The sequence below is a fragment of the Elaeis guineensis genome, chromosome 6, assembly GCF_000442705.2.
Source record: "Elaeis guineensis isolate ETL-2024a chromosome 6, EG11, whole genome shotgun sequence".
In the NCBI taxonomy this organism is placed as follows: domain Eukaryota; kingdom Viridiplantae; phylum Streptophyta; class Magnoliopsida; order Arecales; family Arecaceae; genus Elaeis; species Elaeis guineensis.
This window is the reverse complement of record NC_025998.2, coordinates 125,673,340-125,685,983: the sequence shown is the minus strand read 5'-3', so window position 1 is coordinate 125,685,983 and position 12,644 is coordinate 125,673,340. Positions and strand designations below refer to the sequence as shown.

At 40.5% G+C, this 12,644-nt stretch overlaps 1 protein-coding gene across 2 annotated transcripts; it reads right to left on the bottom strand.

Annotated features, from left to right (window-relative positions):
* Positions 1–10,263: 10,263 nt before the first annotated feature.
* On the bottom strand, positions 10,264–12,644 carry LOC105059999 (myb family transcription factor EFM). 2 transcript variants are annotated; one of them, XM_010943541.4, is made up of 5 exons: positions 12,333–12,641; positions 11,978–12,219; positions 11,481–11,871; positions 10,966–11,042; positions 10,264–10,857 (listed from the first exon to the last, which is right to left on the bottom strand). In XM_010943541.4, the coding sequence occupies exons 1-5, from the start codon at positions 12,541–12,543 to the stop codon at positions 10,615–10,617; spliced, it is 1,164 nt and encodes a 387-aa protein (XP_010941843.1). In that variant the 5' UTR covers positions 12,544–12,641; the 3' UTR covers positions 10,264–10,614. The 2 variants fall into 2 exon arrangements, with proteins under 2 accessions (XP_010941843.1, XP_073115864.1); XM_073259763.1 differs by having other exon boundaries at positions 10,341–10,857; positions 12,369–12,644.

Below are 12,644 nucleotides of genomic sequence, written 5' to 3'. Positions count from 1 at the left end.
CAGTTTGCCACACACCATCATCATCGACAATGATCGATAATTTGACAACCAAAATTTTAAAAAATTTTGTGTGAAGTTTCATATTACGCACAAATTCACATCGGTCGGCCATCCACAGTTAAATGACGAGGTGGAAGTAACCAACCGACAATCCTACACGGGCTAAAAATTCGATTGAATGAAGCCAAAGATCTCTGGGTAGAAGAATTATATCCGATCTTATGGGCATGTCGAACGACTCTTCGCATACCGACTGAGGAATCCTCCTTCAACTTAGCTTATGGGATAAAAGCAATGATACTGTTTGAGATTGAATTGCCATCAACAAGAGTGGAGCAATATAGTGAGCCGAGCAACTCCGAATGTCGGAGAGCCGACTTATATCTCCTTCCAGAACTCCGACAGCAAGCTCAAGTTCGGATGGCTGTATAGCGACAAAGGATAGCTCGATATTACAACAAAAGAGTCAAGCCGAAGGTCTTTCGACCAGAAGACTTGGTCTTAAGAAAAGCAGAAGTCTCAAAATTTTTGGATCAAAAAAAATTATCTCCGAACTGAGAAGGACCTTATAAAATATCTGAAACTCTTAGACCGAGCGCATATCGGCTAAAAACTCTTGAAGGGTCGGTGATTCTCCGAATATAGAATACCGATAATCTGAAGATGTATTATCAATAAAATTATCGATATGTACATTATTTAAAATACAATCAAAATTTCAGAATCATAAATTTTTGGCAAGTTTTATCAATTATTGACTATATGTCGGCTTCCATTGTCAAAGTCAAGTTATCAACTGTATTTTGACACGAAGTTTATCTCAGCCTCTACTATAAAAATTAAAGAATCAACTGCTTCAGTGACTACTGTATTTCGGTTCTCATGCAAAAATTGACAATACTGATTGCAATCTTAATCGACATCTACTGCACAGACTTTGACTGCAAAAGCCGAATCGCTGATTATACTTCGATTCTCAATATTAGCTCTCCATTGTAGAAGCTGACTATCATCGAAAGACTAATATGCCGACTTAGTCCCAACTAAGCAGAACAAAAAATGCCAAAACGACCAAGATCGGATTGAAATTATACCGACTAGGCTACGGTCAGTCGAGGGATATTCGGCTTGCCATCGATTATCGGATAATTCGACATACAAGCCCGACCAAATGTTGGGCACGAGATATTCGACCTACAATTGTTATCCTAATTTCTATTAAGTACGTCAAAATGACTATATGACTGATGGACATTCTACAAGTTCTACCGAATGATCGGCTCATCGATTAATGTTCGATGGTTATCCTACATTACAAGCATGGTGAACAAGTAAAACAAGAGCCTAAACTTAGAAGGAGAATAATTTCATTCACTATCAAAAAGGAGTTACAAAATTAAATCGAAGTCCAACTACAAATATCAGATTACAAAAAAAAATAAAAAAAAAAAAACACCGACTAAGCTTCGTCATCGTTCATGTCCCTTTGCTTGGGTGTAGCATCATCGACTGGAACAATTTCGGGTCCAGTCGGTGCTTCTTCTTGAGTCGGAACAGCTTCTTCTTCAGCAACTTCATCTTTCGATCTTGGAGGGATGATGCTGTTCAAGTCGAGGCTCGGGAATAATTTTCGGACCGTATCTCGGCCGTCTTCATACCCAACACAGTACGAAGCGAAGCCATTTTCGAGAATCTCTTCCCTATATTCTTTCGAACCTCAAAAATCCTCGACTGCCCGACCTGGCACTTCTCTTGCTGACTTTGCTTCTTCCTTGGCCAAATCAGCATCGGCTCGAGCAGAGGACAATTCTTCTTCGACCAGTGCCAACCTTTTCAGGCTGGCCCGATGACGTCCACGTTTGGCTTCGAGTTCTTCGATGCATTCATCTCGCTCTCATCAAAGTCAATGAATAGAATGCTTCTTGCTCTTAACCTGTGACTCAAGAGCCGAAATAGCCCCGTGAGCTGACTTAAGTTCGGCCCCCGAGGATGCCAAGTCATCAGTTAGTCGGAAAACCTCCTCCTGAAGTTTGGCTTCCCGCTCTATCGCCGACTTAAGTTGTTCAAGTGCAGCCGCTTTCTTAGCATCGATGGCTGCCACCTTATTTTTTCATGCACTACGGATGTTGGCGAACTTCGTGTAGCTGATCTCCAGGTCAGACATATCGTGGATCAACTACAGACAGAGGATAAGTCGAGTTAAAAAAAAATTTACCAAAAAGACTTACCTCGATGATTGTCGGATAAAAGAACAAAAACATTTCGACCACCGACCGTTTCCTCCGACACTCCTGATCAGTCGGAAGAAGAGTCACCTGGCACAGTCGCTTGGCCAATACAGAATTAATCAGGGCCGATTCATCGACGGACACTTGGAGGTCGAAGTGCACCACATGGCCCTCCGATGTTGCATCATCCACCGACGCCATCGGAGCTTTTCCTTGGTCGGCGGCCCCATGTTTGAAAGCGAGGGGAAGCTTGAGCTTGACTACACCCCAACTAAAGGAGCAACTGGTGCAGCCGCAGATTGTTCGGACTCTCTTGCCTCGGCCCGAACCTCCTCAAGTGGTGAGACTATCAATATTATTTCTCAGATGAGGTCGGAGGATGAAGAAAGCCCGAAAAAGAGAAGGGTGGGGCATGGTCGGCAACATCCGATACAGCAAAGCAAAGCTAATTATCAGCCAGACCGAGTTTGATGCCAGCTGAGCCGGGCAAAGTCTGTAATAGTCCAAAATATTTCAGAATCGAAAATCGAAGATCCGCCCGAAGATCTTCGATGTAGAAGGCCACCTGGTCCAAAGGTGGGTTATTGACTCGACCATCAGCCCAAGGGGCGAAAAGTTGAAACTACTCCAGGATACAAAACTGCTCCCGGAGCCATTCAACGTTCGGTTTTGAAAGTGAAGAGGACCACATTCGGACTCGATTGAGATTCATCAGTCGGATTCTCCGACCGATCTTCTCGAGAAGGAGAAGCCTTAGCCATGAGAACAACTCTGAAGACGACAGAGATTTTAGAGAAAAGGACTCGAAAGAAAGTCGAAGTTGACCTGAAAGTTGGGAACGATAACTTTGAGCATTGGGGCAACAATCCGGCAGAGTCCTAGCACCAAAAATAGTGAAAAGTAAAAATTTGACTGAGAGTGACCCTATATATAGGATCCCTCAACGGTCAAGATGAAGACGGTCAAATCGAAGATCTACCAGATAATGACACGTGGCAATATCTGGATCGATCATTGATTGGATGGTTCGATGCATCTGTCCCAGATTGAGCCATGTCACCTCTATCCACGTGAACAATTATGACCCAATAATATTCGGACACGTGAAACAAATCTACTTATCTGAATCATATCATCAGATGCCGAATCGACTTTCCGAAACGACGTCTGACACTGATAACTGATACCGAATCATCCGATCAGTGTGACAGATGATTGTACCTGCCAACACGACAAAATAGTTGATCACCCGTATCTCGAAGAAAACGACATCAAAATCAAAATTCAATGTGACAAAAAATAACTTCCTTCATCCAACGTGACAAACTATGTGGTAATATACACGTCGACTCACCTTGGACTTGAGAGTGGAGAGCAACTATTGGGATAAGTCAATCAACCTCCGACTCAGGTCAACTGACTACCGACTTCGACTCAACAACAGTCGACCGACCGAACATACAATTCTGACTCTACATCAGCTGAATATACAATTCCGACTCTTCATCGACCAACTGAGCGAACCGCACTGATCTATGACCGGCCCGACTAATGATTCAACTACTACCGATCGATAGCTGATGACTTAGACTATCGGCATAACAAAACTACTAGCCGACGGTCACTCATGGATTCTATCGACATATGGCCAGTTCTACCGAAATATGGTCAGCCAGTCAACTCAAATATACCATAACCGTTATGAATGGTTACCGGCCGTATATCACGGTGCGATCAGTAGAAATTAACGATTCACTACGTGATTATGGCCCGATGATTTAGCACCATAAAATACGAGACCACGTCCGACGGCTACGAAAATCTCATTTATAAAAAGAGGTAAGAGAAATAGGGTTGGTAAGCCAATTCTGGGTCAAAACTCTGCTATTGCTTATATTCAACTCCTGTTTACCAACTTCTCTCTCTGACTTAGGTATCGGAGGATCTTCGCCGGACACAAATCCGGTCTGCGTGGATACTATTTTGCAGGTATTCATTCCCGATGACAGACGATGGAGAGTTAGCTGCAACATGTAACATAGATTAATGCTGTAATCTCGCCAATCGTATTCTTCTGGATGTCCAGCTTACTGATGCCATCGGGTGTTATCAGACGAATCAACAAGCTTCGTCGTGCATTTCTATAGTGTGGTGAGGACAAATGGAAACCTGGGAGAAGCTTGCTGAAATAGTTCCTAGCCTCTCGCCCCAAAGAGTTTGGTGGTTTAGGAATGATTGACCTCAGATTGCTAAATAAGGTATTGATCTGCAAATGGTGATGGAAGCTATTCATTGAAGCGCCTAAACCCTGGAGTATCTTGGTGAAAGTTGGATATTACAGAGGCCAAACGTTTTCCCTGAAACCGGTTAGCCATCAGAGGACTTCACATTTTTGGAAAAATATTCAATAGCTCAAAGAGCTTTTTTGCGTTTCATATATCCGGAATGGGAACGACTCATGGTTGCTCGATCACCCTCTCAAATCCTGAATTCACACTCTCTCAAAAAACCAAGAAATTTTAGTGGCAGAGGCTTATAATGCATATAAAATGAATGAGAACTGGCCACTCACACCGGCGTTAATTGAGCACCCAGATTCACAAAAGCTTGGACACAACCTATCAACAATCCAAATTTCCAATCACGCGGACGCAATTGAATGGAGATGATTTTTAGCGAAAAAAATTCCATCAAGGTGTTGGACCATTTATCAGCACAGTGATTTGGAAAATTAAGATCCCTGAGAGGATCAAGTTCTTCATATACTTTGCTTGCCAGGATAAAATCCTAACAAAGAGTAATAAAATAGCTGTTCCCTATGTGATGCTGCCTCAGAAACTGCTAACCACTTGCTCCTTCAGTGTCCATTCTCCAGGATAGTACGGTATATGCTTTCCCCACAAATCCAGTGGTTCGGCAAACTATAAGATTATATATGTTATGGACGGAACGCCCCCCGAAGAGAAGATGTTGATTCCATAAGGCCAGTCAGACAATCCATAAGTAGAATACTTGGCAACCAAGTTGCAAACTCTATGAGCAGACCATAACACTCTTCTGAAAATTGATTGACATGCTTTGCTGAAACCTGTATAAAGTCAGGGATACAGTATAAAACCCATCCTTCCACTCACCTGTATGAAATTATTCTCCAACTCCTTCGCACTACTGTAACTTTATATATATATACATATAAGCTAATATAACTTGAGTTAGGCTTTCACTAACTCAATTATATCAAAAAAAAAAAAAGAAATAATTAAAAGACTTAACTTCTAGACCATAACTAAGCATCGAGATCAAGTTGGTTAACAATGTGGCAAACATCATCCCAATATACGTGGGCTCATTTGGTTCACGAGAAAATTTTTTCTTATTAGAATATTTTTTTAAAAAAATTAATTACTAAAAATATAATATCTAAAAAAATAATTTTCTCATATTTGATTGACCATCAGAAAATAATACATTTCAGAATATTTTATATTTGATGAAATATCTATTTTTTAAAAAAACTATGTAAAATAATCTATTATATTCTTAATAAAAGAAAAGACATTATCCCATTCTATTCATGGTTTTAAGAACACTTTTTAAAAAAAATAGTCCAATTTTCAGTCCATGAAAAAGGAAGAAACTCATGTCCTATATGATTTTTCTTTTCTATGGAATATAGAAATTTTATTTCGATGAGAATACCATTTTTCAACTTCTTTTTTCTAAAATCTAGCCAAAAAAGAGAGATTTCTTTATTTTTCTGTTGACCATACTTTCACTATTTCTCTTCCCACAAATCAAACGCGTCATTAAAACAATATATTTAAACAGTTTTGGGATTTTTATAGAACAGTCCCCTTTTGGAGCTGAATGCCCAGGTAATCCCTATTTTTATCATAAACAAATCAGAGAGTGGACCAGACAAAAAAAAAAAAGAATTTTTATTTCTAAATAATTCCATTGGCCCATACCCGAAGTATCCCTTTGCAATTTAATGAACAACTTTTACTAATTTCAGTCACGTATGCGTTCTTGTTCGCCATGATATATCGGATAACCAAACTTTCCCCAATTTCAGTCACGTTTGGGGTCTTATTCGCTATTGCTTCCTCTTTCTCTTTTCCACTGCCCACCACCCATTCCCTTCAGTTGCCAACGAGAACCTTCGTCTGACTCACCCTCCTCTACCTCATTCTCGTATCAAGAAAGATGCCCGTTGTTGTCATCAAAAAAGACGAAAAATAGTGGCCACCAATCCATGATCATTATTTCTACACTCGAATTTTGATGGCTCAATAGCGAGAGATTTTTTTTTTTTTTAATGGAAAAAGCACCCTTTATTAAAAAGAATATTTACAATGTTGGAAGAGTTACAATGAAGCAGCTAAGATCTTAAACAACACAGCCATAAAATCTCCCCAACTGAACAAAACACAGCGAAACCATGCAATGATTGAGACGTAGAGACTGCCAAAAGTTCAGCAAAATGGCTTTAAAGCATGGATTGTTGTCTCTAGCCAACAGTCCGTCACAAATCTGAACACAGAGAAAGATAAGGGGGAAAATTAGAAGGGAATTGATGGTTACAACCCACCCTTCTTGCGTTAGATAAATTCTTGTTTTTGATCTCTCTTAGACCAGAGCAAGATGAAACTAAAGAATGCATTAAAAACTGATCAGGGAAGGGAGTCTACACTTCAAATTGTTTGACGTTTTCGATTAACTTAATATATCTTAAAATTGTTACATAGCTGCTCGGCTTCCAGACAACTCTGGATTAATTTTAAACCCAGCTCGAACTACTTTTAGGCCTTAAATTTTTAAGGCCGTACCTGCATGAAATTTGAATCTTGTAGCCTATAGCTGAATGAGGAGTAGGAGCTATTATAAAACTTTGAACCGAACCAACGGGCCTTGGGCTGCCTGAGTATGTTATTATTACTGGTACCACTCGCTACATTGCATGATTTTAAATTTTGATGGGATGGAGCTGACTCAGTTTCTCCGGATCCTTCACTATCCTACTTCGTTCGAATGGTTGTCTCGGTCATGCATCTCAATGGTATCTTGTATGTCTTCTTTTCTTTTTTTCTTTTCTTTTTCCTGTTTTTACTACTATCTTTCTTTCTTTTCTTTACATTTCTTTCCTTTTGTTATCCTTTCTTTTATTCCTTCTTCTCTTTAATTCTTCCTTTTTGTCCTTCCTTTATTTTCTTTTCTTTTCTTTTCCATTTCTTTCTTTTCTTTTTCTTCTTCTTTCTTTTCATGTTTTCTTTTTTAACTTTCATTCATTTATTTCTTCCTTTTTTTTCTTCTTCTCGCGATGTATGGTTGGATTTCAGAGCTCCAACCCGTTCTGATCCTGATTTCTCACAGAAATAGAATGGAAAGATTGGATACTCTTAATCTGTGGGACTTAAAATCTTGATAGATATACACACATGTCAACAAGCTGGTTGGTAGTCAAATTTGGCCTTTTCTCCTATTTGGCCTATTAGACATTGGTATTGCTTCATTCGCTCCTGCACACCGATTTTTATTCAGTAACCTTCTAGGTAAACCACCCTGATATGATCTAGTACAAAATAGTTGGATTATATCATAATAAACCCTTGATCTTGTGTATCTTATATGTTTATTATAAAAGGTAACAGTTCTCCTCTTAGCTTTACCGTAAAATTCACATGTATGACAGCTCGTATGTAAAGGATCATCCAATCAATGTGGGCTCAACGTATCTTGCCTGAGATATCCACTAATTATATGTATATCATCAATGAGAGGGACTTTTTGTCCCATTATCTTTCTTTTCAAGAGGGCATTTTCTAATCCACATGGATAGTAGCTATTGGGATTTCTTGTGAATTGTGCCCCTTTTTTTTTTCCAAAAAACTTTTGAAATATTAACATGATAAACAGAGTGTTTAAAATAGTAATGCTACTCTCTACCACCAGAAATAACAGTATGAGTGCAGGGGTGGAGCCATCAAAGTGTCAAGCAAGTTGGTGCAAATTTTGGATAGAACTAGCTGCATGCATCCCATAAGACTGTCTTAAGAGTGCAGCAGACTGGCACTGGTATTCTTTTATTTGTATTATTATTATTATTATTATTATTATTATTATTATTATTATTATTATTACTATTATTATTATTATTATTATTATTTTAATCTTCTGTTATATCATGCTTTTTAATCTGTTTGCTGCATTGCTCATGCCATGAATTAGAAGTTATGATCATCAGTGGCTTCTAGTGTTGCCTTCACAAGAGGAAAAGTTACAGCCATCCAGTTTTCAAGATCAGACCTTCAGTCCTTTTCCTATAAAGCTTATTTTCATCTCTCTATTTTAGTCATGATAAACTTTTGTAATTGTTATTGGTGAGAACTTTGAAAACAGGCTGCAGAGCTTGTTTTCGATTCTCTAGAGACCAACCGAGAGTTTCTAACTGCCACTGGTACTCAACAACATCAGAAAATGCTCCTTTTTTTCCTGTTTTATTGATGAGTGTTGCTGAATTGTGATTCATAGACATTTTCCACTACAGATCCAAGTCTGTTTATTTATGTAGTCATAATTCTCAATCCCAAAGGTGGGGTCTTTGAGAGGCAAATGCGGTTGTCTGAGAGGAAGACACTGCGAGAGAGAAATGATAGGAATGCCCTGCATGTGAAGTTAATGGTCATTCTACCACCAACCAGGCAGTGGAATCCATTACAGCACCAAAATTTGCCAGTGAAATGACCCGTGCCGAACATAAGATTCCCTTTCTGTGTGTATGTTAGCGACTCGATTCTTGTCAGGAGGTTCTACCATACATGAAAGGACCCTTGATGCTTTGGCTTTATCTCATGCGGAGACACTGGGACTAGAGCTCCCGTTCTGTACCAAAGTTGACGACGGGTGAAGCAGAAGGCAACAGTACTGGAAGCTTTGATGAGCAGAGCTGGGTCCTGAATCACGAGCCAATTTTCTATTGCCACCACAAGCAGAAGCTAGGTGGCTACAGTTCTTGCTGAATGCTGTCTCGGTTTGCCAAACTATATGAAAGTTGTTTAAAGAGGGATTAGATTGTAAATATCGATGATAGAGATAATGATGTTATTATGGTAGCTGTCACCAGTAGATGATGCAAGAAGAATGAAGATAGATAAAGTGCTAGGAGGCTAGATTTTGATTTGAATGTTTAGGGGGGCAACATCCATTTGTCTGAAGATAACAGCATCATGAAGTTTCACAGGCTTAGCTATTCATTGCAACACAAGTAATGCGAGAAGATGCACTGAAGGCACATATCTCCCAGACCTGATTCCCACCACTTGCAGTAAAAATTTTGAGATAGTAAGCTTCAGGTCATGAAAGGTGCAAGTATCCATACGGGAAGGCTTAGAAAGAGAAGAGGAAGACCTATGTCAATTGGAAGCAGTGAAGAAGTCTTTACAAAAGCTTGAGATGATCTTTGAGGTTGCTTTGGAGATGAATGAATGATGAATGAGATATCTCAAAGGCAAATATTTGGACTAAGATTTGATAGGTTAGGTTTCCGGTATATTTCTATTCTCTTACATTCAACACATGTAGGTCAATAAATGATGGAAAAGTTAAAATGAACAGAACAACATTCATTGCAAAAAAAGGGACTTTACATATTTGAGATTGACGAATGACAAAGGGAAAAGCAATGCAAAGATAAGAGCAGTAGGAGTGAAGGCGCAGGATTGAAGATTTTGACTAAATTGAATTTTAGGCCTGGCACAAATGGATTAGAAGTAGATAATTCCATCAGAGGCAAAGGACTGAGAATAAGGATAACAGTGGCATATCTAGAATTAGTCTTAAACACAGATACCTACAATATACTTGGAAGTCTAAATCACTCATATAGTCAGATAATAATAGGTGTTCATCAATTGCCAGCAGAACATTCAATTCTCAATCACCATGCTGACCTGGGACCTCTTTCTTCACCTGTTATAAACTCACCAAACAATAGCAAACAGTATCAAATTTACACTTATCAAAAGCTCAATAAGAATTCAAGAACCAGTCATGTTTAAAACCAGCAAAGACTTTATCTAAGGGGAAAATGACACTTTTGTTTGATGTCTAATAAGTGTCACAACAACCCTCATATTGTTTAAAACCCAAAGGAAAAGAAAGGAAGAACCAAGGGGGGGAAAACTGATCTCTGCCCAAAATTTTATGTAAGGAGATCCATAACTCCTTTCCTCAGCATGGCTGTTCCTCTTTTCCCTCCATATCACAGAATTGTACTCCAAGCCCATCAGTTTCTCCCCAGTATTGTATCAGTAGAACTCTTGATTTCTCTATACATCGATTCCCATATGTCAGTCTCTTCAACAGATATCTAAGGCCTCACTTCCTCTCATTTCCAGCTGTAGCTCTCTGATTTCCCATCTTCTTCCTCGCAGCTATCTCCAGCAGTAATGGAGATTGTGTGGCCAGCACCAGCTAGTTGAAGAGGGCTTTGCGGAGAGCCAGATTGGGAAGCACTCTTCTGTGAAGTAGAATAGTGCTCCTGGGGAACCCATAAGTCTCCCATAACGACAACAGAATGGTTCACTGCAGCTGAAGCATTCGGCACCTTTCGAGTGTGTAATCGATATTTCTGAAACAGCAGTAGAGAACATTTTATCAATGCCATCTGAGAAATGACAACCAGATGAAAATTTAAGAAGCAAGAAGCGAAGAGGCAATCAATTGAATCCAAATCTACCTGCAAATGGCTCTTCACTTCATCATTTGTGAGCCCATCAACCTTCATCAGTTCTCTGATCTGCTTTGGGGTAGCCACTGCATCAAAAGAAACCTTAATCAGATCAAAAGAACAGGATTGCACTGTTCTAGTTTGCTTTACGTCATTCTCACATCCTAAGGAAAGAGGGCATGTGTACCAATCTTCCAATCCCTTTATTTTTGTCAGAATCAAGTTTCCTTTTTCCCTTCTATAATCTATTTTAGATCTTTATTCCTTTCTCTTTCCATACATGTAAGAAAAATCAAGACCAAGACAAAGCAATAATTTCCAATTCCTTAGTACAAAGATGAAACTTTTTACTCACATACTAAAAAAAAGCCGAATTAAATTACCATAAAAGCAACTAAAGTTTTTGATGCAAAACTTTAGAGATTAAAGCAGAAGCCAGAAAGGAATGCCTTTGCAATGAATTCAACCACCGTCAACTCAAATTATACGTGTTTGAGAGAGAAAGATGAAAACTTTCATCTAACCTTGGGCACCGCCGAGATGCTGGAGGGCGGCCACGAAGCGGCGATGCAGCTCCGGCGACCAGCACCGCCGAGGCTTCCTTTGGGTCTGCTGCTGGGCATGCAAGCTGAGATGGGCGCCGGCCGCGGCCAGCGGCGACGGCGCCGGTGCTCTCACGGTGGCTTTGGAGATCACGTCACTACCACGGTGGTCGTCGGTCACAGCCGGAACCGAGCGAGAGTCCTTGATCCCAGGGGACAGCAGGAAGAGGTCCGGCAACCCCACCGCCGGCTTTTCCTCCTTCCTCGCGTTCGCGGCGAGCGCCGATAGGCCTTTGAACGGCACGAATGCGCCTCCCCCGCTCCGACCTCTGGATTCCAGCGACGAGGTCTCGTGATCGGGCTCTCCAACTCTCTGTCATTGAACGAGAGACGAACCATTTCAGGGGAAAAAAATCATCAAAAAGTTTTTAAAAAGCCATTTTTTTCCAGTAAAAAAGCGAAAAAATTCCTTTTAATACCTTTTCGGCGATTCTCTTCTCGTCGGTGGGGGTGCTGTCTTTTTTCTCATCGCTGTAATTGTCGCTCCAGAGCTGGGCGGAGCTCATCCAGTTCATCTTATCCTTGGTATCGTCTTCAAACTTTACCCTGTCCTCCTCCTCGAATTTACTCTTAATGGGCATGAATTCTTCGAGGACATTGCCGGACATCGCGTATCCGTCCATCCGGCATTGCTCCAGCTCCTCCTTCAACCCCTGGATCACTGCCGCCATCGAAGAAAATTTCAGAAATCAAATCTCCAAACCCAAAAAAAAATCGTATTTTTAATCAAAAAACGCAGAAAAACATGGGAAAAACGAAGAAAAATCGACCAACCATCGCCGATAAGATGCATGCAGAGGGGAAGCTCACGTTTAAACGCCTCGATCTTCCTCCTCTCCTCCTCTAAGCTCTTCACGCACTCCTCCACCTTTGCCATCCTCCCTTCTCCTTTCTCAATCGCCCAGGCCTCCTTCAGAAAACCGCTCGCGCTCTTCATGGCGCAGAGCTTCAAATCCAACCCGAGTTCCGGCGTCACCGAGCCCATCTCCCTTCCACTTTTCTTTTTATCTTTCTCTCCCTCCCTCCCTCTCTCTCGCTCGCTCGCTCGCTATCTTTCTCGTCTCTCACATCTCTTAGCTTCTAAAC

Bases quoted from the DNA above. Each gene is read 5' to 3' on its own strand.
- LOC105059999 (XM_010943541.4), bottom strand. From the start codon at position 12,543: ATGGGCTCGGTGACGCCGGAACTCGGGTTGGATTTGAAGCTCTGCGCC. The intron at 12,220-12,332 runs GTTGGTCGATTT...CGATGGCGGCAG, and splicing joins CATGCATCTTATCGGCGATG to TGATCCAGGGGTTGAAGGAG. The intron at 11,872-11,977 runs GTATTAAAAGGA...GTTCAATGACAG, and splicing joins AGAAGAGAATCGCCGAAAAG to AGAGTTGGAGAGCCCGATCA.